At 41.3% G+C, this 26196-nt stretch overlaps 1 protein-coding gene across 11 annotated transcripts in view; it reads left to right on the top strand.

Moving 5' to 3' along the window:
- Window positions 1-26196, top strand: part of FOXN3 (forkhead box N3) — a 654420-nt gene that overhangs the window by 577748 nt on the left and 50476 nt on the right. For 6 of the 11 annotated variants that reach the window (XM_086937629.1, XM_086937634.1, XM_086937632.1 and 3 more), the window contains one exon: window positions 3011-3076. The exons of 4 other annotated variants lie outside the window; for them this stretch is intronic. In XM_086937629.1, coding sequence (XP_086793755.1) covers window positions 3011-3076 — 66 coding nt within the window. The remainder of the gene's footprint in view (window positions 1-3010; window positions 3077-26196) is intronic. One more of the 11 variants, XM_086937635.1, reaches the window with a different exon arrangement.

The following is a 26196-nucleotide window of genomic DNA, read 5'->3' as shown; positions in this document are numbered from 1 at the left end:
ACTGTACACTTAGCTGTATGGGTGAGTCAGTCATTCAGACTATGAAGTGTGGAGCCCGCTTTGTACAGTCTGAGCCCATCAGATGGAGATTGGACCTTATCTCAGAGCACAATTCCTTCTCTTTTGTGATGATCAACGGTCTATCTTTAGAGCTTTCCATCACCCACCGTATTATTTATTAGCTGCAGAAGTTGATAATGTGTTGCTGGGACCCAGAACCACCAAATGACTCATCTGAAAAATGAAAAAGGCACTTCTTCCACACCAAAATGTATTCTCCTTAATAACCCAAAACAAAGTGGCATGTAGCTATTAGCTATAAATTGATTTCTTTTTTTCGGTCTTGGAGGGTGTAATTTAGCACGGATCCTGACAAGAGAAGAGGCTGAGATCATTAGTCATTCAGTCTCGCAGACGAACTGTCCGTAATCGGCGAAGGGTTCGTGTTTTTCTGTCTGCTTCAATTGCACACTTCATTTATTTGGACATGGCACCGGCGGCTTCTCCCGTCACGCGGCCTCGCGCGCTGTTGGCGCAGATCGCTCCAGGGCAGCTGGGATGCTTGGCTGGGGCAGATGTTCTTTTCAGTTTAGTCACCGGCCGTTCTCGGTTGTTTATCGCTGCCATGGTTACCGTGGTTTCCATGACAGCGCAGTTGCTGCCTCTGTCTGGGCAAGTGAATATAGTTATAGGATAGATAATCATTTCCCCCTTCTCCTTAACGTATCTGCCCCTAGTTAGACCTTGATTTCGAAGTAACCGTAGTTAACGGCACTTCTTTGGGGAGTATTTCTGTTATAGCACAGTTCAAAATGAAAGCAGTAATGGAAGTGGGTGTCTTCCTTAAAGTTTCTACTTATGAAATACGAAATATATCTTTTTGTGTGCCACTATTTTCAAATATTCCTTGGCATTTTTTAAAGTGCGACTAAAGAAATGTATTTCATGCTGAAAGTTTCCTCTGGTACTTTATTAAAATACTTTATATCCAGGGATTCGAATAAGCAGCCAAACATAACTGGACACATTTCCATAAATGATTTACAGGCCAGCCTGCTGAAGTGCCGTCCAGTTGATTAATTGAATAGCTTTATAGCAGTAATCAAGGTTAATTTGATGTGGCTTGCTCATATTAAAAAGTGCACGAAAAGAGATCAGGCAATTGTCGAGATCTGAAAAACTATGTTTATATTTGAGGTAGCAGTAGATTATACTAAAATATCCAAGTTTTTGGAAAAAGATGGCCAGAACCATGTAATTGAGAAACTGCCAAAATAAGAAGCATTTAGACTGAATTACATGATAAAGTGCTATAAAAACGCATATGGTTAGAGTATGATTAAGATGTTCTCTCATGATTTTATGTGATGGTTAGCGGAGGTTGCGTTTGTTAAGAAATATATGAATCACTCCAGAACGTGATAGGAAATCAGCTTCTTACTGGTAACACTTCCTGAAGGCGCACATGCAGGTGTTGAAAGACTCGGACTGCTGCTAGCCTAGCTGCACGCATCTTACTTTCTGAAATCACCTCCGAAATCATGAGCGGTTATTCACTGGGTATAAAAAGTCCAAAGTGGCGTAAATGGAAAATACTGCTGCAATACTCCTAATGAAAATGGGCAGAAAAGAATGTCTGCCTAGCATCTGTGTTAGTGTGTGTGTGATCGTGTTGCTGAACTCACTTGACCTTTCATGCCAATGTCCTGAATGCAAAATAAACCCCAAGATGAACTCCTGCAATGGGGGCAGTATTCCCCTAGGATTGGTGTACCCTGGGTAACCACAACTAACTACATTTGTATACAGTATTCTAGGTTTTAACAGTTACTTTGAATTAGATCTGTCAGTTGTAAACACATTGTTCAACCATCTTCCGATCATTTGAAGAAAGCTTGGGGGTGAAAAAAGAAAAGCCAAGGAGCTGACACACAGATATATTTGATTGTCATCAGCTTAAACATGTGTTTGGATACAGGCTGTCTGTGTAGGACCATTAGCAAAATACTGGGGTATGTGCAAAATCACACGATGAAGGGCACCACTCAATTTTGCCTAAAGAATTGATGGAATTCCTATCATCATCCTACATTCAGCGGCCTACTGAGGATGCTGAAGCAATATGATTGGCTCCACCAAATCAGACACATCTGAAAAATGTTCATAATATCCACAAATTAAGATATCCATCATTGGCCTTGCTCAAAGTATCATCTCCTATGCCCAGAAGAGCCCATCCAGTCGCATAGGCATCATTTCCTGATAGCAGCAAGCTCAGGAGAGAGTATACTAAGCACATACCATTTAGCTGTGCTCTATTACTTCAAGTCACGAGACATTAACTCTTGCTTAATATTGTATTGCTGACCAGCCTGGCCTTCCATCAGTTACATATCTTCCAAGCTATTGAGCGGTTTGACCTTCTTTAAACCACAAAAAGTTTTCTTTGCACTGGCACACAGTAAATCAAAATAAAGGCTAATCCCCCAAACTTAAAGCCCTTGGTCAAGTGTGGGATAAGGGGAATAGTCTAATTACCATGCCATCTTCCATAGTTTCTATTTTGTTAAGGACATTAGAGAGATGATTTTCAGACTTTATTAGTAGATGTGATTCTTAGTTTAAGACAAACTTGTTAAGCAAATCAAAGATTATTTTAAAAATTACTTTGAGTTTTTTTCACCAGATTTTCAAGTTAAATGCTTTATATGTTTTGTTAGATTGCTTATAAAATGCATTCAAATTTCTTGACATCGTGTCTTCCATTTTCAGTCTGCATTATTGCAGATATCGGGAAAGTTCTGTTACATGGAGGAGTGAACCAAACTAATCAATTAATTTTACTTGGTAACTATTGGGCAAAATTGTAAACAAAAGCACCATTTGGCCTTCAAACATTGATTGTCTAATTATTTTTAGCTTCTTAACATCAGCACTTTAGTTATATCTATAGCAAAGAAAAAAACAAATTAGTCTGATTAATAATGTATCTATTGGTTGATTTTTCCAGATCCCGACATTGATGCTGCCAGTGCCATGATGCTTTTGAATACTCCCCCTGAGTTACAAGCAGGTTGTGAGTAGCTATTTCTATAAAGTATGGTAGACTTTTACATTTAAGACTTATTCATACTTAGATATGGTACAAGAAGAGAACAAAATGGGGGAATATGTATTCCTTTGAGAACAGTGCCCAGTGAGTCCACTACATGTACTTTAGGGAATCAAACAAATGATTGTCAATTTTAATTAAAAATAAATCACAATGTGCTCTTTAATTGACTATTGCAAATATGTTTCTAATCATCAAATTAAAATTTCGCAAAACCTAGATCGACCTTCAGATTTGTCATTTGCACTTCCAGATGTTCTCAGTAAGAGCAGTATTTAAAAAAAATCGAAATATCAACTAGAGTTGTAAATTTGTTTCATTCAAAAAGTTTAACCTATAATTTAAATGCCTAACCATTAGCACTAACAGTTGTATCCTTTGAACTTTTTGTGTGTTAGATGTCTCAAACAGCTTCACAACATACAGGCAATTCTGAAGGACATTAAAGCCGCTGTGAGGGAGTTTTCCGTTGTGTTCACACGGAGATTGTAAATCATTTAAGTGGCTGGTGTGAAAATCTATCTGTGGCTTTTCTGATAATCCTTGAACTTTTAATTACTTTCGGTTTTAGTCTTTTAGTGTCCAATGCAACAATTGGTGTCAGAAATGTTACAGTAATAAAAACAATGTTACAGAAGTCGAGATTTATCCCCAGTCTAGATGTGCTAAGTTATCTCAATATGTCTGCACCCTGAATGACCATTGCAGGGGCCGGAGAGGGGTGCTGTTACATATGTATTTATTCTTTTAATGAGAATGGTATATATCATTTACTGGGAAATGAAGTTCACAACCACGTTATTGAGAAAGGGGCAAAGCTTCAAGTTTAAGACCTGATTTTGGAACTTAAATTGGAAATACAGGATCAAAAGGTGCAATTGGAAAGATACTTCTTTACTGCATTATTGCCAGAGGCAGTGTTTATAATAGACATGAATTAAGCCAATGCTTTAACATTAATACTGCTCTTACTGATAAACAGTTGTGCAGATGCACAAGGAAGCTGCAGGTGTCTTTCCCTATTAACCTTGCATTGTTTTAAGATGTTATAGTAGTTCTTTAATTTAAGTCCATTTTCTAAAATCAAAATGTGTTACTTAAAAAAAAACCTGATTTGGCATAAATCAAACATAATAATTGTTAGTTTGATAGATTCGCACTAAAGATGTCACCTTACACGACAGTTTCATCATCTAAAATCTGCTGGAATAGCCGTGTCCGGTACTGTACTCCCTGTAATCTTACACGAGTCGTCTTCCTTCTCGCAGCCACTCACTCCGAGATAAGAACAAATAACCCAAGGAAATGACATGCAAATTAATGCTGAGACTCATTTGTAAGTAAAGTGTTAGGGTTGCACCTACCCCACCATCTTCACCTCCCCAGTATGTGGTTAAAGTTGTGCATCCCGCTGACTGAGTGATCGTAGGCATTCTGTAGAGCACATGGAAAAACGAGGAGGAATGTATAAGATTGATTAGTACTAGGTAATTCAGTCTGAACCAATGCACTTAAGAATAAATAAACTGAAATATCCTTCATTTCTGTTTCGTTATGAGAGATCTACCCTATGCCGCACAATCAACATGCCTTTATTCCTTACCACAGCCCACCACTTAATTGTGTTTTTTACCTTTCTTTGTTGCAGTGAGCATGTTCTAATCCCCCTGTGCTGCGTTTTCTTTCCCTCGCCTTACCCATAGAAAACAGCTCTATGTGCACCTGTTGCTTCATATTTTTAAGGCCTCCTCCCTTTCCTCTTCTGTCCACAGCATCCTCCTAGCTGTGCATATCTGTGTGTCTCTGCAGTAGGCCATCTCCTACTTTTCATTGGTGCTCCTAGTGCATGTTGTTTCCTCCCTTGCATTTAGGAGTGTGGTGAGTACATATAATAGACACGGTAAAAGTCCTTCATACCTCTGTCTCTCGTGCGCTATAGTCCGGGGTCTTTCTATAGTGTTAATTATAAATTTTAGCTGTGTTAAATGATATTTTACTCTGTTTATACTTACTTTACAAGTAAGGGATAACAAGCTTGTGCAGTGAGACCCAGAGTTGCTGTCTCACTGATTGGTTTATGTGCAACAAGGGTGCATCAGGACCATATGAAGGTTCACAGGAGATTTTGTTGGTTAGTAGAAGAGGTTATTACCGACTAGTACTACACACTGAAGAACTTTTGAGATGTCTCATCTTTGCAATATAAGCCAGCATTGCAGACATATGCAAATAAAACCCAGATTTACCTGTGTTTGTTGCAATGTCTTTGAGGTCCTTTCCTGTTTTTCATCCCAGTAGGATAAACCTCCTATCTGGAATAAGGGAAATAAGTTGGTTTTTAACATCCTAAACTGTAGCCGCTTTCAGCACTGTCATCTCGACAGGTCTTCTCAAGAACTTGATCCCTTATACCCAAAGCCACTATATAAGGTAGGGGTATCTCCAATACCTACCATAATGTAAAAGAAATAAATAGTTGATCTTAACAAAACTCCTAATGATAGATTAATATTGTGGTATTCAGTTGCATTTTTGCAGTTTCCTTTATTCTGTATTGAAGCAAGTCATCTTGCTATATATCCAAACTCAAGTTCAGCTTTAATTCTAGTCCTAACTATTGTAATTCTTTTTATGGAGTAACTTCGAGGGTCTTTCACTGCCAGCTCCTGATGTTGAGGAATGTGACACTCTGACTTATCTTTTGTCTTTTCAAATGACACATAATTCTCACAAAGACAGTTACATTCGCTAATAAGCCATAAGAGGATAGTTTTAAAGTAGTAGTCTTGCGTTTGTGTATCTAGAGGTTGATGAGTCTTTATCTCACTTGGCTAGCAATAACATAATAAGAAGAGATAAATAAAAATAAGCTAGCAAGACAAATAAATTAAGCAAGTGAGAGCAGGTGGCTAGATATACCCAAAGGCAGACATAGTTCTAGTACAAGAAGTACATATCAAGAAAAATATTGATCAAAACATAGTAAACTAGAAAATGATGTAGATATGTAGAATGACCTACAGAAAACCGATAGGTAGTGGAGGTTTATAAACAATAACTCGTGTTATCATAGGTAGGTGAACCCTGCCAGATCACTAATGAGAACATAGTGACCTAGGGCAACACATCTCGAATACAGCACTCTGGGGGCTATTGTTGAGCATGATGGAGAGTCACGGACTAATTTCTTCAATATTCAGTTTACTTGCACTTAGTTTCAATGTTATGTTTAAATCCAATTATTATTAATGCAAAATGTCTGCGTTGCATCTCCCTAAAGTGAATATTAGGCATCATTGTGTGCTTAAAAACTCAACATCTTCCGAAATCCAAATTATTTAAAAAGCTCTGTAGGGAGTACGCATACCAACTATCCACTGAATGCTTAGGGCTGGTTATTCAAGATCTAACTTGGACAAAATATAGAACACATCCACCACGTATACCACACACACATCATTCCTTATCCCGGCTCTGCAGTGAATACCACATATTTAACAGATACAGCAGAGGCTATAATGATGCTGTCTGTAAGATATGCTATATATTTGGTGTCTGCAGCACGTCTGATATAATCAGAGTTTCTACTTTATTCCAGATGTCTGACGAATAGACAATGTCCTTAGTATCTGCAATGTATGACACTAGAGAATGTCCTTCGAATCTGCAATTTATGAAACATGTTTGGAGACCACAACATACGTTTTATGGTTTTTGTAGTGAAGGCAATATGCTTCGCCACTGTATCATATACTGTATCTGTGTATTTATAGTGTATGCCTTAGTGCTATCATAAGGAAAGAGAGTTCTCCCAGATACTTTGAGGCCCAGAGGGGGGAGATAAACCAAGCGAAAAAGAAGACAGTACCTCTGTGCGGACCTATATTTCTTTTAACATGGAATATATCCAAAAAGTTTTTTAGAAAGATGCCAGTGAGAAACTGTAAAGTATTATTCAAACATTAGATATTTATTTGATTATTTTTTCATTTTCAACATTTTTCAACATTTATAAAAAAGACATTTGTGCAAAAGTACAAAACGTTATCATTATACAAAACACATTTTTACATACAAATTTTAGTAATGGTCATCCTATCATTCAAAATATGCCCTCTAATAGCAGTTTATCTTAATGATCATACAACACAGACTCATACATCAGTCATACTAATTCTAAAAGATAAAGATACAGATCTAACAACCTAAACACATAGACATAATGGTACAGGACATTGGACTAACACTAATGATGGCTCAAAGGTGTACTTAGTGTGGTACGCATGGGAACCTAGATGGTATGGTTCTTGCTAGTTATGATGGAGTTAACTAGATCGTATCCTGGACAGTAGATGGTAGGCCGACGTACGTTTCGGTGAATGTCACCTTCCTCAGGGCCGAAGACAAAGAACAGACAAGTAACTGATACACTATAGTTAAAATATGAGGGCTTCGTACACAATTCTGAAAAACAGAGAGTACAAAAGAAATTTCTTTTACTTATTTTATGTAGTAGTATTTCTCAGTGGCATCATATATGTACATAGACTTTGTTAAAGTTAAATTTGAATAAGTGCTCATAGTTAGCTATCACATCTGACTGAGAAGAAATAGACCATAGAATGGAAGAGTCCACCAGTTGACAAGAGAGAAGTGAGGGGTAAAGGGTGAGGTTACATGGTGAATCTAGTGGATTGAAAACACCCAAAAAGTACATGAAACATGCAGTGCTTATAGGTTAATATAGTGTGCCGGTATCTGCGCAAAGAGGAAGCTTTACCTATGATATAAAGGATCTAGGCGTGTCATTGACGACAAACTTGTTGGTTTCTATAGGGCGTTAGCTGGAAAGAGATTGTTTGTAAAAAAGTTATTAAAACATGTTTGAATTTCTTTTGTACTCTCTGTTTTTCAGAATTTTGTACGAAGCCCTCATATTTTAACTATAGTGTATCAGTTACTTGTCTGTTCTTTGTCTTCGGCCCTGAGGAAGGTGACATTCACCGAAACGTACGTCGGCCTACCATCTACTGTCCAGGATACGATCTAGTTAACTCCATCATAACTAGCAAGAACCATACCATCTAGGTTCCCATGCGTACCACACTAAGTACACCTTTGAGCCATCATTAGTGTTGGTCCAATGTCCTGTACCATTATGTCTATGTGTTTAGGTTGTTAGATCTGTATCTTTATCTTTTAGAATTAGTATGACTGATGTATGAGTCTGTGTTGTATGATCATTAAGATAAACTGCTATTAGAGGGCATATTTTGAATGATAGGATGACCATTACTAAAATTTGTATGTAAAAATGTGTTTTGTATAATGATAACGTTTTGTACTTTTGCACAAATGTCTTTTTTATAAATGTTGAAAAATGTTGAAAATGAAAAAATAATCAAATAAATATCTAATGTTTGAATAATACTTTACAGTTTCTCACTGGCATCTTTCTAAAAAAACTTTTTGGATATATTCCAGGTTAAAAGAAATATAGGTCCGCACAGAGGTACTGTCTTCTTTTTTGCCTTAGTGCTATCAACATAGTCCAGGTGCTTGGTTTGTGCAGTATATTCTATATCTACTCTGTGTACAGTTTTTATTATTATAGGTTAGAGTCTGAAGCATATGCCATATATTTTTCTTTTTGTAAAGTCAGATGTTTATATAGGGTGTCTGGAACAAGCTCAGTAGGTTTGATGTTTGCATTGAATGATGTACATCTAGTATCGGTAGCACACTCTTTCCGTGCTTCTACTAGTGTATGATGTGTGTCCCCTTATGCATATTTGTCATTTTCTTTGTTTCTCCAGTGTGTGTTATTTATTATGGAACACGCCCTGTGTCTTTTGTTATATCCATTTTGCGTTATTACTGTTTGATATTCAAAGGATAGGTTCAATCTAGCATCAGCAGTGCTGAAATTTACTCCACGTGTTTCATTTGGCAGTATTTTCCTTATTTCTACTACTTAAACTTTAAGTTGGACGTTTTCTTTTAACTGTGTATTTTTGGTATCTCTGAAGTTATGCGAGTATTTGGGTGCAACAGTTTCTGAATAATTATGGATATACCCAACTAGGCATATATTGGAATATCTTTTGAAAAACGTTAATATTTGAATGTTTCTAGCTCATAGGAACCAAAAGTTATTAAAACAAAGACAGTAGTGGTGCAGTGAATTGACAGACTTTTATAAGGTACTGGGTCCCCTTTCAGTTGTTTATTGCTGTATTTAGGCATTACATTGTTAATAATGGGGTGAAATCGTTGCCAACCCAGTATTACTGTCTTTAGTTAATGGAGGGGATAGGGCTTTTTTGTCTGCATGAAAGATAAAATATTGCATATTTAAATGTGGTTCAATGAGAATGAAACGAATGTGTCTTTCTTTGTCATTAGCATGTCTTGTTTCATTCGTGCAGATTGATGAGAAAGCAGAGCTACTGTTTTCAGAGAAGCAATCAGCAATTATTTTATTAGGGCAGTCAGGTTACAGAAAAATCCCAATCGTAGCATCTCTCATTTTACCTTCTGATGTATTAAACCTTACAATGCCATGCCCAAGTCAGAAACGTACACTAAACATATATGATGTATATCTTTACATAAATAAGTTGTTCACACAGTGTGAACCCAGAGCAAGCCCAAAACTGAAGATCAGTTCTGGCGCTTAACTGGGATAAGCACAATAAGAGAGGCACACATTTTATTACAAGAATTATGAACATGCATGTTTGTTTTCTGCTGAGTGGACTGCTTCTGCACACTTCTTGTAACAACGCTAGTTTAGTCTTGGCACTAGAAGGAGCAGCGTTAATAATATGGTTTTGGTGTTCCTGAGCTTCGATGCATCGCAGAATAAATATTCGTTTTTAAAATAAAAATGTTAATTGGAATTTGTGAATGCGTTTACTTTCTTTCCTAAGAAACCATATTTTGCACAACCTTGAGTCCTTTTGTATGAATGTGACATACAGTGAAAAACAGCGTGTAGTTCCAGCCACAGAATGTGCCTCATAATGCCACGTAAACTGCCTTACTCCCACCTTCATTTGGCCCTCCGCTGCTGTATAATTCTAGTGGCCCTGACTATTTGACATGTCCTGTATCTGTAGCATAAGCTGTACTCATACTGATTTCAGTGTGTGCTAAATGTTCGATGCCTACTGCGCATGTCACGCCCTTAGAAGCTGCAGGATATGTTTGCATTGGACTTGGGAATGCGAGTCCATGCTATAGATTTGGTAAATCCGGTGTATGTATATGCTTTGTAACTATAGACTATGAGACACCCTTGACACCTAGCATGGCTTACCACATACTTATGCACACTGATTGTAATGTATTCCAAGTCCTTGAGGCCTCGTGTGCCATGTTCTTAATGGCTGCATCATCCACTATTCGATTAGCGGTTTGCAGGCTCTGGCAGCATTTCACTTGCCAAATAATCCAGAGTTGTGTTAATTCATACTTGCACGTCGGCTGTGTTCTTTGTGGTCTCTCTCTGCTATATGTTTGCTCATTACAGGGTATGCTCTATAAACGGTTGCTTCAGTTCTTTCGTTGATGGCAGCATTCGCTATATTCATAATGGCTGAGGTGCACGCTATGATCTTGGTGCTGCTGTGTGTTGTGCATTTTCATTGGGTTACTGTGTATTCTATACTTTTGCTGGGTCTTCTTTATTCTTCAAGCATTGTGGCTGAAATGTGTGTTTTACTTTGCCTCGTTTGATGCCTGCAGTGTATCTCCTGTACCTGAGCACTGCAGTGCATGCTATACCCTTGAGCTTGCCTTGTATGGCATAGGTTTGCCTGCCGTGTTGTATGCTATTTTTACTGATACCTTTGTATCCTGGATATTGTCATTTGAAGGGCATGCTGATACTATCTTTGGCGGCTACATTCTATATACATGGAGCACATGCCATGTGATAAACAACGTCACTGTATTATACTTATGTAAAGACGGCAGTTACTAACATATCCCGAGGAAAAGGGTTCTTGCTTTCTGCTTAAGTTAGTGTTGGATATGTTCTTTTTGACTACAGATGATGCTCTGGTGGTACCATGTATGCTTGGGTGATGCAACCTACCGCAGAGGCATGAAAGGTGCAATGTAGGGTATGCGTTAAATGGATGCCTGATTCTCTCTGTTGCCTTTAGTATTATTATTTGCGTACTTGCATACAGTATTCACCATGATTGTTGATTGAATCTTATGCTATGTACATCGTGGCTGCAACATGTTGTGTATACTTGCTGCATGCTTGAGCACTGCTGCCTACACTGTAAGAAAGTTGCAGTATATGCTGAACTCATCTTATTTGTATCATGGTATATATGTATGAGTGCAACATATTCTCTTTATCACGACTGCAGTGTGTGTTCTGTAAACATACTGGTGGCAGAGTATTCTAAATACGCTTTGATTGCACATGTAAGGACATATACTTGGTGGCTGTAGTGAATTCTGTATCCTCAGAAGCTGCCTCTTATGGAACGCTTGGTGGCTGCAGCGAAATACTGGATGGTTACAGTGTCTGCTGTGTAATTATCAGCATTATCTTGTATTCTTGGAACTGCAATTTAAGCTATATGACTTACCTTGTTCTGTTTGCTTGATGAATGCAATGTTTTTTATCTGAATGGGAACTGCTGTCTGTCACAGTATTGTATTTTTTTAAGTGAGCCTAGCGGCAGTGCGCATGCGCTGCTCACTCTGCGAGGCATGCAGTCGTCGAGTATGCTGTGGAAGCCTCGCCTTCTCTCCACCCATATTTATGATTGGCTGGTGTCATTGTCCTTGGTAAATGCTGCCTTCCGATCGATAATGAGGCTTGTTACCGCCCTATTACCACTTGTTACCTCCCATGAGGACTGGATCTTTTACTTGTGGCGTTACATGGTCTCCTTCATAAGTCGGTAAGCACTATTTTTTTTTAATTTGCAGCCCGTTCCACTTTTACTTTAGCAGCCCCGCTTGTTTATTTAATTAATTTGCTGTGCAGGATAAAAGGTAGCGTTTCTACTCACTAATCTAACAAGCATTTGCAATGCAATAGGTGTCGCATTTACACGAGTTTGAGCTATTGACATTGCAAATAACAATGCCTTTTATGTATGTTTTCGTTTTTAAAACATAAATAAAAGGCATTGTTATTTACAATGCCAATAACTTAAACTCTCATAAATGCAAGACCTATTGCATATAAATGCTTGTTTTTCTCTCCCTGTCGCAATATTGGTAGCCGTGAAAATATTGTATATATTCAGTTGCAGTAGTTGATGCTATATTCTTTGCAGCTGCCGGGCATGCGGAGACCTTTTAGCAGCACCGTATATTGTATGCATGGTGGTTGCCGTGTATGATAAAATGTTGTTGGCTGCAGCATATGCTATGTGCTTGTTGGCTGCAGGGTATGCTAAATGCTTGGCAGCTGGAGTGCATGCAGTAAGCGTGTCTGCTACAGTGTACAGTTAATGATCACCGTTCCCTACGTGCCTACGTAAGAAAAGAAGAAACCGAGCATTCTCTTACTTTAAAGCGAAAAATGGCCATTATAATTTAAAGATAACAAATACACAGTTGGTAGTTGGTACAAAAGAGATCGTTAAAACATTCAAGATATTTCACTGACTATATATAGGAAATCCACACCACCGTCTATATTGGCACACAAGTTACCTGCCTCCTTATTTCAGGCTTCGTTTGTTAAATTTTGGGATCATACTGCAATGGTGTTTGTCTGGAAAAAAACGTCCCCCTCACCCCCCCCCCCCCCCCCCCCCCCCCCCAAACTAAGACGCTTTGTGTCTGAAATGCAGAATCCCATTTTTGCAAAAGCGCTAGCCTTTAAAAGTTTTTCCACAATACATTCAGACTGTAGCTTTAGAGGCAGTTTTTTTAGATAGCCACTTCTCACCAAGCTTGAAATACTCAAAGAACAATATCCAAAGATTTGGACCCTGTGCAATAAATGTGATGTCGGGCACCACACCATCACATAGCAGCTATTTCTGCCTCAGCTCCCAGAAGACGAGCTTAATGTGTGATTCAAGGGAGTTCTTGAAATAGCCGTTTTTAGGTCTCGCCTGTCGATGCGCATGCGCATCGAGCAAGCAAGACTATGGGGGCTTATCCACTCTTTATCCAACTTGCAAGGAATCGTGGCGATTCCTTGCAGTGCCCGTGACTTTTAAGCTCAATGCACATGCGCATTGAGCTTAAAAGCGCGTGCACATGCCCCCAGCCGCCTGCCTTGCCTACTCTCCCGCCCCCTCAATTCTTGATTGCACGGCCGCTAGGCCGTGCCTCCCCTACTCTCCTCCTCCTACTCTCCTCCCCTCGCCGTCTGTTCCCGCACTCCTCCCACACCCCCGCTCCGCCCCCTCCCCTGCCTGCCATGTCGCGTCGCATTTCTCCTCCCCCCTCCCCACAGCAATGGCCTCCTAACAACACACAGTGCTCCCTGATGCAACGTAATTATCCGTCATATTAGGAGTACTTTGTTAGCTAACACACAAGCTGGAAGCAGAAAGCATAGTTTGTCCTGTGCGAGCTCTGAGCAGTTCTGCCAGGCAGGGCATTCATTCCTCCCCATGGTTTTCAGAGTGCCTTTGCCTCCGCGCAGCCTAGCCTGGATCATCTCGCGCAGCGGACGTGGCCCACTTTAAAATAGGAGTAAAGCCCGCCCCCTGTTTGTCAGACTTTCACAAGACCTCCCTGTGGAGACTCTTAGTATGACTCAAGAACCGTTACTTGCATGAGATGCTAATGTTATTTTTGCATGCAAATGACTTCCCCTGCAGCCGCGGTGCATCCTGTCTGCTCTACCGCAGAGGCGTGAGGGGGGAACTGGCAGTCTTTCTAGAGATACGTTGTCCTGCATCTCTTGTGATTTATTCGCACCCACACGTGTTATTCACTTTGCATTCTGGGACTGGTAGTTTTGTATTGTCCTATTATAAGTGGAAAGTAATGAGTGCCAGAATACGGCGGACCTTAAAAGCAACTCTCACCTGACCTGAAGGGGGCGCTTGTCTTCGTTTTCTACAGAGGGACTTATTTACAGGGTCGGATTGGCAGGGCGGGCAATCGGTTGCTGCCCGAGGGGCCTGTGGCAGAGGCCAGCTTGTGGACCGATTTTATTTTTTTGTCTGTGGCTCTAGCAACTCTATATACCTAGGTTGATTTTTCTAAGCTTTTTCTAGCTTTAGGGGAGAGGTAGTCTGAGCAGGCCAATAATTGTTATTTGGTGAATGACAATAGGGCGTCAGGAGGACGCGCATCATGCACCTCGTTCCATCCTAGGCCCCAGAAGGTGTCAGTGAGCCTTTTAGAGAGGCGTGTCTTTTGAGCAGTGCAATTAACAAGTCATCAGTGTGGGGAGGAGGCTTTGTCTCCCCCACAGCCGATCACAACGACCAGACTGACAAGCCACAGGTCCATCAGACAGACAAGCCTCAGGTGCCTGCTCACTCACCCTCACCCTCACTCACCCTCACTCACCCTCACCCTCACTCACCCTCAACCCCTCACCCTCACCCTCACTCACCCTCACTCACCCTCAACCCCTCACCCTCACTCACCCTCAACCCCTCACCCTCACCCTCACTCACCCTCAACCCCTCACCCTCAACCCCTCACCCTCAACCCCTCACTCTCACTCATCCTCACTCACCCTCAACCCCTCACCCTCACCCTCACTCACCCTCACCCACCCTCAACCCCTCACCCTCACTCACCCTCACCCACCCTCAACCCCTCACCCTCACTCACCCTCAACCCCTCACCCTCACTCACCCTCACCCTCACTCACCCTCAACCCCACCCACCCTCACTCACCCTCACTCACCCTCACTCAACCTCACTCACCCTCACCCTCACTCACCCTCACTCACCCTCACTCACCCTCAACCCCTCACTCACCCTCACTCTCACTCACCCTCACTCAGCGCAACCACAGCATCTTCACTAAATATATTTAATAAACTTTAAGCTATTGGCAATATAAATAAAATCAATTTTATTTACGTATTAATTATTAATTGTTTTTTAAAGCCATTGATTTTTTTTATATCAATACATATAAGTCACATATAAGTCCCGTTAATACAAAACATGTTGCTTTACAAATGCTAGAGGTGTCACATTTACAAAAATTATAACTATTGGCTTTGTAAAGAAGAAAGCTATTAATTTAGCTATTTAGAAAAAACAACACATAAATAAAAAACAAAAAAATAAATAACACCTATAGCTCAAACTTTACTACTGCGAGACCTATTGCATTTCCAATGCTTGTTTCAAGTAGTGCTTTGTAATAGTGTTAACATACATCTAAGCACTTCCAATTTATTTTCATATAAAGGAACTGATCGTGCTTGGAGACAGTGGGCCAGTTTTAAAAAGATTTGCCTGTGAGTAAGTGTGGTTTATTCTAGTAGTACCATTGATTTACTCCTAGAATTCAGGAGTAAGCCAGCAGCAATGAACAAGCATTGGAAATGCAATAGGTCTCGCAGCATTAGAGTTAGTGCTTTTAGAATTGTTTATGGGTTTTTTTGTAAATCTTTAGCATTTTTGTTTCCTGTAGCCAATGCTAAAGAATTAAAAAAAAAAGCCATAAACATTTCTAAAAGCTCTAACTCAAATGCTCCGAGACCTATTGCACTGTGTGAGGGTGAGGGGTTGAGGGTGAGTGAGGGTGGGTGAGGGTGAGTGAGGGTGAGTGAGGGGTTGAGGGTGAGTGAGGGTGAGGGGTTGAGGGTGAGTGAGAGTGAGGGTGAGTGAGGGTAAGAGTGAGTGAGGGTGAGAGTGAGTGAGGGTGAGTGAGGGTGAGGGTGAGTGAGGGTGAGTGAGGGTGAGTGAGGGTGGGTGAGGGTGAGGGGTTGATGTTGAGGGGTTGAGGGTGAGTGAGGGGTTGAGGGTGAGTGAGGGTGAGTTAGGGTGAGGGGTTGAGGGTGAGTGAGGGTGAGGGGTTGAGGGTGAGTGAGGATGAGTGAGAGTGAGGGTGAGTGAGGGGTTGAGGGTGAGTGAGGGTGAGTGAGGGTGAGTGAGTGAGGGTGAGGGGTTGAGGGTGAGTGAGGGTGAGTGAGGGGTTGAGGGTGAGGGGTTGAGGGTGAGTGAGGGTGAGAGTGAGTGAGGGTGAGGGTGAGTGAGGGTGAGGGTGAGGGTGAGTGAGGGTGAGGGTGAGTGAGGGTGAGTGAGAGTGAGAGTGAGGGTGAGGGGTTGAGGGTGAGTGAGGGTGAGTGAGGGGTTGAGGGTGAGTGAGGGTGAGGGTGAGTTAGGGTGAGGGGTTGAGGGTGAGTGAGGGTGAGGGTGAGGGGTTGAGGGTGAGTGAGGGTGAGTGAGAGTGAGGGTGAGTGAGGGGTTGAGGGTGAGTGAGGGTGAGTGAGAGTGAGGGTGAGGGGTTGAGGGTGAGTGAGGGTGAGGGTGAGTGAGGGGTTGAGGGTGAGGGGTTGAGGGTGAGTGAGGGTGAGGGGTTGAGGGTGAGTGAGGGTGAGGGGTTGAGGGTGAGTGAGGGGGAGTGAGGAGTGAGGGTGAGTGAGGGGTTGAGGGTGAGGGGTTGAGGGTGAGTGAGGGTGAGGGTGAGGGGTTGAGGGTGAGTGAGGAGTTGAGGGTGAGGGTGAGTGAAGGGCGCCAAAGGGATTGGGGGGATGGGGCACCAACGCAGGCAGCCACAGAAGACCCGGCGTAAGGGGTAAGTGGTAGGAAAAAGGGGTCGGCAGAGTAAAGGAATTGGTAAGACAAGGATATCCTGCACAAGTATATAAATAAGTCCAGACAGGCCACTCTGGATGCACACCTTCCCCCTCGCACGGCGCATGCTCATAGAGACAAGAAGCCGGACATGTAGGGGAAAGGTTTTGTGCACTCCCGGGGTGGGTACCGATCGTGAGCATTTCTTTAAGTAGGGAGGAGGGAGGAAGCATGTCATGGTCCAAGAGGGCAATTAAGGGGTCTAGCAGCAAGGAATGTCCCACGCGGCCTCCCGTCCTCCAGCCGAGCAGGAAGTGGGCCGGGCACAACAACCGAGGCGCTGGGAACAATATGATGGGGAAACAGGGGGGCTTCCTCTCACCCCAGGAGCAGGGCCGGCTCTATTACAGAAGAAGTGCTGAGCACTTGACTGACTCCTGCCATGCATGCCTTCGCGCCCGGGCTGCGTTGCCAAGGGGGAGGCGGTTGCTGGGGTGTAGCGGGGACGGACATGGAAGCGATGCCTTGGGAGGTACCGATCCGTGACCACGGAGGGGCCCGTGGAGGGGACACGGAGCGCTGTCCTGGCAAATCCGCAGTGAGGGCTCAATATACAGTACCGGCGGCGCCCCTTCCACCTGCCCTGACACTGGAGGCCAGGCAGGCGGATTTATGCCCCGTGGGGCAGCAGAGATAAATTTCCCGGTGGCGCCAGATCAATATGATGAGTGTTTCGCCAACACGCAAGGTGTTTTATGAGCCTGAAAGAACAGAGCGCGATCACTGATAATTAAATAAAGCCGGCCTATTAAGCTTATTAGGGGACAGAGCCAGTGAGGAGCGCACCATGCAGGGAGAGATAAGACAGGGAGGAAATGTACATACGGAGAAGTATCTGCAGCAGCGAGCCGGCGAGAGAAAAGGCAACAGTGAAGGAGAAAAACACAAGAGGCAGGAGAGAAAGAAAACAAGACGGACGGACGGAAGAGAGGGGAGGGGGGAGGAGAAATGCGACACGGCGGGAAGGGGAGGGGGCGGAGCGGGTTAAATTAAACAAACAAACAAGACGGACGGACGGAGGAGAGGGGAGGGGGGAGGAGAAATGCGACACGGAGGGAAGGGGAGGGGGCGGAGCGGGTAAACAAAGACGGACGGGCACGCGCTTTTAAGCTCAATGCGCATGCGCATTGAGCTTAAAAGTCACGGGCACTGCAAGGAATCGCCACGATTCCTTGCAGTGTGGATAAAGAGCGGATAAGTCCCAATACTCTCGCCTTGCTCGATGCGCATGCGCATCGACAGGCGAGACCTAAAAAGTGAGCTGCATATAATCAGAACCAAATCTTTGTGAATCGGGCACATAGTGATTTTCAAAGGACCAGGTGCTTGGCCAAGAGTGGCAGGCGATATATCTGGAGCTTATTTATACAGTAAACTAATGTAACCACTAGTGTTGTAGATGGGACGTAGTGTAAGATAATGTAACATTTGTGTCGCCGTCTAGGTACTGTTGTGACACCACAGTTGAGTCAAATTCAATACCGACACTGGAATGGATTTCTCAAGGGTTTGTTTGTGAAGTGTTTCAAATGATGCTGTATTTAGGGAGTAGAGTTCTTGTCAAGATGTTTAGATTTACAATCGAGCAGCTATCTTATAGTATGTTTATTCCCGATCTTTTAATGGTCCTTATCCATTTCTTGAAACCAAGCTGAAAAAGAATTCTACCCAGTCAGTGAGACTTTGCTGAATAATGCGATTGCCTCAAATCAATACAGACTCCATGGTTTCAGATATCCAGCTAAGGTCAGTCTGGACACTGAAAGATCTCTGAGTTTGGCACTTATTAACTTTTGTATATGCTGAATCATCGAGACTCTGAAAGGAAATAGTGAGTTAGCTATTTTTATTCAGACCCTGGTCATCGGCATCTGAACTGGCTGTTGGCTATGTCCCAGTGCCAGCCCTTCTGATTGGGCATTATCAGCAGTTACATAGGAGCTTCAATGTCTGGTTTTTCTTTCTTAGCGTATTGTAAATACACAAGAATAACGCAAATCAATCAGAAGCACTCAGAAGTTTTCTCTCTGAGATGTACCACTACATGAGAGATCCTTGCACCTTTTGTGACCTCATGCAGTGTTCTACTATGGGGAACCACTTCCTATTTCTAAATATACCAGTGGGACGAAAGTGTTTAAAATACACAGATCACATCGAAATGTCTGTTCTTGCTTGCAGCATTGTTCTTTGGTTCTTGTGATCATCTACAGAAAAACTGTGGTTATACCTGTGCTGTAGATCTTGGCTGTAGATATTCCACACCAGTATGTTTTAAATAATACCAGGCCTGATTTCGTGCTTGAGTTCTTAACACACACCATTGAGGATTTTGAAGCTGGACAGTGTTGTGTATTACTTTCAAATTGATCATAGTATTTATGAAACTACTAACTTATTAATGAAATATGAGTGTTCTATTCTGTTTTACAGTGAGCTGTTTAACTTTGATGCATTTAATTTTATTGACTCTGAAATCAAGATAGATCTACAATCTTGTATTGCTAAGTCCTGATTTGGTAGTATAGTGTCATTTATATACCAATAAGTAAAGACAAATATCACTAATGCAGCAATTGTAAGAAGTCCCAAGGCATTTTAAGGAGCTTCCAGGTATATGAGGAGGCGCACAGAAGGAATTTAAAAAAGGAACTGCAATTGTTAACACCTTGCTTAGAAAACTGTGGCTAATCACTTGAGGTCTTGATGAATTGCTGTATATAGACAATTTATGCCTGTTTTGCTCAGTATGCAAGAAAACTCGACTTTAATCTGGTGTGTGTGTAATCCATGAAACATGACCAATTTCTGATGATACAGAATATGTAGAGCATTTTTAATTAAGAAGCCAGATGTGTTTAAATGGAAGGTGTATTGATACATATGGTACCGCAGATAATTATATGCATCCTCGAGATTGTTGGGAAATTGAAGCCCCAGTAGAAGTGAGTCACTGCATTTCATTTTAGAATGCATCTGTTTATTTAATGAGGGTGGATTTGCTTGGGGAAAACAGGAGCTGCTGTGTTTTGCTTATTTGCTAACCAGTCAGTTTAAGGGTTAAATCAATATGCAGTATGGTTTGGTAGTGATGATTTCCAGTGTACTTACCTTGGGGCACCACCAAAACATGATGGATCTATTAAAACAATGTACCTTCATAGCTACGAGTGTGTGTGTATATATACATATATATATGAATTGATTGATTTTAGCCGTCGTTTTAAATATTAGGGTAGCTTGTTTTATCCTGATGTTTGATGTGATAGCTGATTTTAATCATGTCACCGATTCCCTCTTTTTAATAGATTGGTTTTATGGTGTGATTTTCTATATATGCTACATTGGTAATGTATGATCATATCTTGTCTTGAATACTAAAGTATAACTCTGTTTGAACAGAGTTAAGACTTTTCCTCCCTTTACTACCTCATTCCAGTATAACCCTCCAGCACCAGCCACTTTAACTGTATTTGCACTTTTGATTGCACGATGTCACTTTAAAGGAAAAAATTATATATATTTTTTCTATTTGACACGAAGTCACTTTAAAATACAGGCGTTACAATATGGTTGAAGGTGAGAATGAATTAATAGAACTAAATAATATCAAATGGTATTATATCCCCTTCTTCCGAGTTTTCAATGGCTGGTAATATGTTCATTATGAATTCATTTCTTCTTTTTTTTGTAGGGTCCTTATAGATTAAGCTCATTTCTTTTTTGGATCTTTCTTTCTCTACTATCATGTAATAGTAGTGATTATTATTACTATTTTGCATTATGATTTAATACACGTTGGTGAGCACTGACCATGCACAATATTTATTAATGGATTTGATGGACAAAATTGACATATTTTTCTCATTACCAACTTAAAGAGTTAAAGGCATTTATGCTGTTATATATGAAATTGCAAAACTAAAAATACTCTTTCACATGAGATTTGAAGCTGCAAATGTATATATACAAAATAATTTTTTATATAATGAGACTACAGGATTAATTTATGTATTTATACAGCCATTAATTCACTTCTGTATTGGCACCTATGAGAAAGTACAGGCAAATGTATTTATACAGGTAGTATTTTGTTTATGTCCATCATTGTAACATGTGACTGCACGATATCACTTTAAAAAGGGCAAAAGCAATCTATATCGCCATGTGACCAAGGCCGCTGGGACGGCCGAAACGCGTCATGACTTTCTGGTTAATGGCTAAATAAATAAGATGCTGAGAAGCTGGTCCTTGCCTCGTTTTTCTTTGGAGGAGCGCTGCTGCGAGGTATTTGCAGATATATATATATATATATATATATATTCACCTTTTATATATAACTAATAAAATATTGAATTTAGAGGAACAGGAAGTGACAACGACTCTGGTATGCTTCCGTATTCATATGCTCTTTAATAAATAAGAAATAACACAATTGCTTCTGTACTTTACTCTTTTCTATTTTAATGCATTTATATAGTGCGCCCTACGAACAGGGTCTGTAATCTGTATGTCGGACGTACTTCCTGCAACAAGTTAAATAATTGAGACATGTTTGTCCAAAAAACGGTTGCACAAGAATGGTTTATATCATTGGAACAGTACCTCCAATAGTACCTGGATCTGTGGATGTCAGTCAGTCAGGATATCTTTATTCGACTTATTACAAGTCATACAAAGAAACAAAAAAACGATAAAACATAACATAGGATACATATGTACATACATAACCCAGCGTTTCCCTAAGAACATTAAAACTACAATACATGTTAAATACTATATACAAAATTAAGACAATACAAATTATTTCATAGGAAGCAAGCATAATAACCCTTAAAAATTGCTAAGGCGAATTTTGACCAGCAGCTTTCACCCTAGCTGCAGCTACTAAGAAATTCGCGATGCAAAAGGTAGTGCGGGGATTTGACAAAAGCTGTAAATAAAGCAATGCTGGGCGAACCTGAGTGAAACCCGCTTCTTTTAGAATAGGGAGCAGATATTTTTTCCTCTGCTCATGAAAGAAGCTGCAAAACATAACAAAGTGCATTGTGTCCTGCACCGAGAAGTCGTCACATCTACAAGGTGGAGCTTCATCTGGCTTCTGCCAGCCCTTAAATGAACCAAGGTGGTAGTGTATCAGGTTGAACCTGAACTTGGTTAACAGGAACCTATGATAGGGAAAGGTTACGAAAATAAGATAAGGTGCGATGGAGGGGGCACTGACCAAAAGGTTATGTGACCTGACTGATGGCTTCAATAGTTCATCATCCTCGCGATGCGCTTCCTTACTTTCCATGAATGCCTTTTTTATGTGACCTATATCCAGGGCCCTGATTTTGTCTGGGCATAAAAAGAGCTCAGGGCGACCCAGGTCAGTAAAAGATTTAATTAGATAGGCCATCCATGGGATACTACTGTGTTTATCTAGAGATAAAACGTCCTTCAGTATTTTGTGATTTAGTGGGAGGTCTTCATTTAACCACATTTTCAACCATAGGATCAGGGGTGCTAAGCTCAATAGATCTGACAAATACGGTAAACCCACCTCTCGATGGATTGAATAGGTTGGGGTAGACTGAGGTACGGAAAGAAGGGATCTAATAAATCTGTTTTCCGCTCTCTGGATAGGGTCAAGATTAACATAGCCCCATAAAGGTGAACCGTAAAGTGCAATGGCCACTGGCTTGCTCTTATAGATCTTTAAAAGGGCTTCCATGGGCCTAGCTCCCAACTTGCCTGCGAAACCCAGGATCGCTGAGGAGGATCTAGTTACCGCCAACTTTTTAGCTCTTATCTGTGGCCCCCATGTTCCCTTTTGGTCAAATAGTACACCCAAGTAGGGGAATGTCGTTACCATTGAGACGGGGACCCCTCTACAAAAGAAAGATTTATGCCTTTTTTTGGTACACGATTTAGAAAAGGGGGTGGTGATGAACAGAGTGTCTGAGTTTTTTGGTACACTCACGCCCCATAACCATTGTGTGAGATTTTGAGACATTTACCTTCAGATCCAAATTATTCATAAAAGTGCCAAATGCGTCCAAAAGAATCTGAAGGCCAACACCAGTTCGAGCAATCAACACGGCGTCGTCCGCGTACAGGAGTGCCGGGATTTGTACATCACCTGCACGTGGGACGTCCGCGTTCTGGCCGCGCAGATGTGCCCCCAGGCCGTTGATATAGATGGTGAAAAGCGTGGGGGCTAAAATGCAGCCTTGCCGTACCCCCTTTAAGGATTTAAACAGTGGGGTACATCTACCATTGTTTGACACTCGAACGGCTGCAAACAGCTCCTGATGCATAGTGGCCATAAACGAGACCAAGGCTTCTTCTGTGGATGTTTGGGCAGTGCTAGGGGATGTTCTCACCTGCTTACTTTGAACTATCATACATGTCTATCTATCTAGCTATCTGTCTGTCTATCCACACACACATATGAACACACAAATAATACATATATTTATACACACATAAATAAATAATGGCTTTTGTTTAGATTTGAAATGCAGTCTTTACAAATCTTTGAAATGCAGATCAAGTAGCATTAAATTAAGTTGGCTTATATTTTCAAGCCAGTGGCTCAGTGGCACAAAGGCCTTTATAACTTTCTGTATTACCAATACCCACCTGTTCAGAGAAACACTGACATCTGTTTAATCCTCCGTCCAGCAGTCATGCAGAGCCCTGCTCCTTCTTTAAGCGTTTAGAGACCGATGGTAATTTGTGCTATATAAAAATAAAATAACATAACATAACATAGTATTGTTATTAAGTCATTAACTACTGGTCCGGACAGGGTGACACCCTAAATCAGCCTGATAAGGTGGCGGACACAGAGCTCATTACTGATGTGCTATTCTCTGAGTGCACTTTTTAATTTGTTTTAATTTGTTTGAAGTGGTTGTGCCTATGGAGTTTCATATTGTGTTCGGTGAGTTAGAAAATTAGCAAATATGTTCAGGTAATGGAAATCAAAAGGAAATGATGAACTTCATGAATTATACGTGATTTTTAAATCAAGGTTCCCCTTACATAGTTATTAAGGTCTAGGGGAACGGATCATACTGGAAAAGCACTCTTTATGGACAGCATCAGACACATAAATGTAGGTCTGATTGTTAACATCTGCTCTGTGACATCCTTTGTGACCAGGCAACGTTGTATAGCAGTCATTTATCAGAACCATCCACTTCATCAAAAGTGCAAAACGTTTAGTGGTGTTTTTTGTGACTAGCAATGTGGCCCCTCTGTGCACTTTAGTTTTTAGGATTCAATTGACTTTTTCTCTTGAATAAAAGTACCCATGGCTTGCTATTATTTTCCAATTTTCAATAAAAATAATGAAGTTCTTCTGTGTTTTCTAAAGAAAGCAATACCTTCTCAATTGGGTTATTCTGATAGTCCTTGTTTTTCTCCCCCCTTCCATAAGGTGAATCGAGGGGCACTAGGGCTATTTTGTGGGTCTGAGAGGACCCTCAGAGTGCATCAAGTTTGCCCTAAGTGTATGTGAAGTGTATGTGTAGTGTATGTGTAGACTGTCATTGTGCTCTGGAGTGCTTAGATATTCTCAGTAAGGTTCAGGGCAAGCATACTTGAACCCCAGCCACATCCATGCTGGTGTGCAGTTCAAAGCAAGCAACTACATAATTGTTAGTTTTTTGCTGGCACCCCTGTTTACCTAATGCTGTGCTTGATAGATAGCATGACCATTTGGGTACGGCCTTTATGGGCTAAGTTGCGAAATTCCTTTTCTTGACTTCATAGTAAGTAATATAAAAACCAAATTCGAGCCCTAAAGCTGCCTTCACAAGAGGACCTGTGATGGAACCCGGTATTTTTTTACCTTGTATGTCCTCACCAAATCCTAGACTGCTACCATTTAGATTGAAGGAGAAATATACACATAATTGTATCTTCAGTGCATGTTACCGTAATACTCGGACTGAAGAAATTATTAATATATTCAATCCATGCACTTGTTGCCCAACTGGCTCAGTGCTCCTTCTAACGGCCTCTGACAGATGCAAAGCTGAATTGTGATTTCAGCAGCTACCTCATTTGCATCCTGAGCCGTGGCTGGACTGTTGCTGCCTTTAGAACTTAGAAGGAATGTAAGTTAGTTGTTGGGACAACTTAGAGCCGTGGGCCATTGAAACTATTTCCTGGTAGGTTAAAAGGCCTAATCAGTACTTTTTCAGGAAGAAGGGTGGATGCCAGCTCTGTCCGAGCTGCTCCTGTTTGTAGCGTTGTTTGTCTCCCAACCACACGGTGTAGCAGAAGCTTCTCAGCTGCAACAGCTTACTCTTTGACACAAATATTAATGTGGAAGTCTAAAGTAAACCAGCGGGAAGAGAAAACGTCAATTAGAGCTGTATAAACAATTGTGGGGGCCTCGTCTAGAATAGTTTGTCCGGATTTGGGGATCACATTTTCTAATAACCCAAGAGAGTTTAGATAAAGTTCAGTGGGAACCTACCAAGATAGGACATTAACTGACAGTCATAGAAATGAAAGTCCGTGCAAGTCCATTGGAACAGAGTATGGAGATCGTAGAGTAATTGTAGGTGTTTAAATATTTCAGAGTATAAATATAATAACGGTAGCGGGCGCATTTCTACTTAACCTTGGCATTTAGATATAGGTGTCATGCTGTAAAACCTATTGATGTAACATAATAGACCTCACAGTTAGGGTGGATTCCTTGCAACGTTGACCTTCAGTTGTCTTTAGGAAAAGTCAGGGCCTAGGATAAAAATAAAAAATACTGCAAAAGCAAAAACTGAGGCGGAGACTTATCAGGTTTACAGTGTGGCTGCAGGAAGTGGTGCAAATAGGCCAAACAAGTCAAGCAAACCACAACTGTCAACATTATTCATTTCCTTTTCACCACATCAGCAACATTTGCCTCGTTCAAATGATTGTCCAACAGCATTGCAGATGCAGAGAATTAAACATTAAGACACAAAGTAGATGTGATATTTGAAGTAACCACTACAGGGGTTTGTGGCTTCTCTCATTGTAGGGATCAGGTAATGATCTACAACAACCACTTCAGAGAGAGGTCCTTATATGAACCTGTGGGCGATGCAGAATAAAGCTGCCAGCCTTCTTGGGCTGGGGTTTGAGAGACCCCTGCTCGCTCTTCCACAGCATCTTTCCATTGGAAAGACACAAGCTAGACACAGGGATCAATAAATGCTAGGTTGGATCGGCCGATTTAGAGGAGGCAGGTAAGTGGCCAGACTAGACGGGCCTTTATGTTCCGTAGTTCAGATTGGTTTGCTCATACCTACACTAACGTTCTTGTATCAGGT

This window comes from Lissotriton vulgaris, chromosome 9, assembly GCF_964263255.1.
Source record: "Lissotriton vulgaris chromosome 9, aLisVul1.2, whole genome shotgun sequence".
Lineage (NCBI taxonomy): Eukaryota > Metazoa > Chordata > Amphibia > Caudata > Salamandridae > Lissotriton > Lissotriton vulgaris.
Note: the sequence above shows the minus strand (reverse complement) of the source record. Positions and strands in the feature narration are given on the sequence as shown.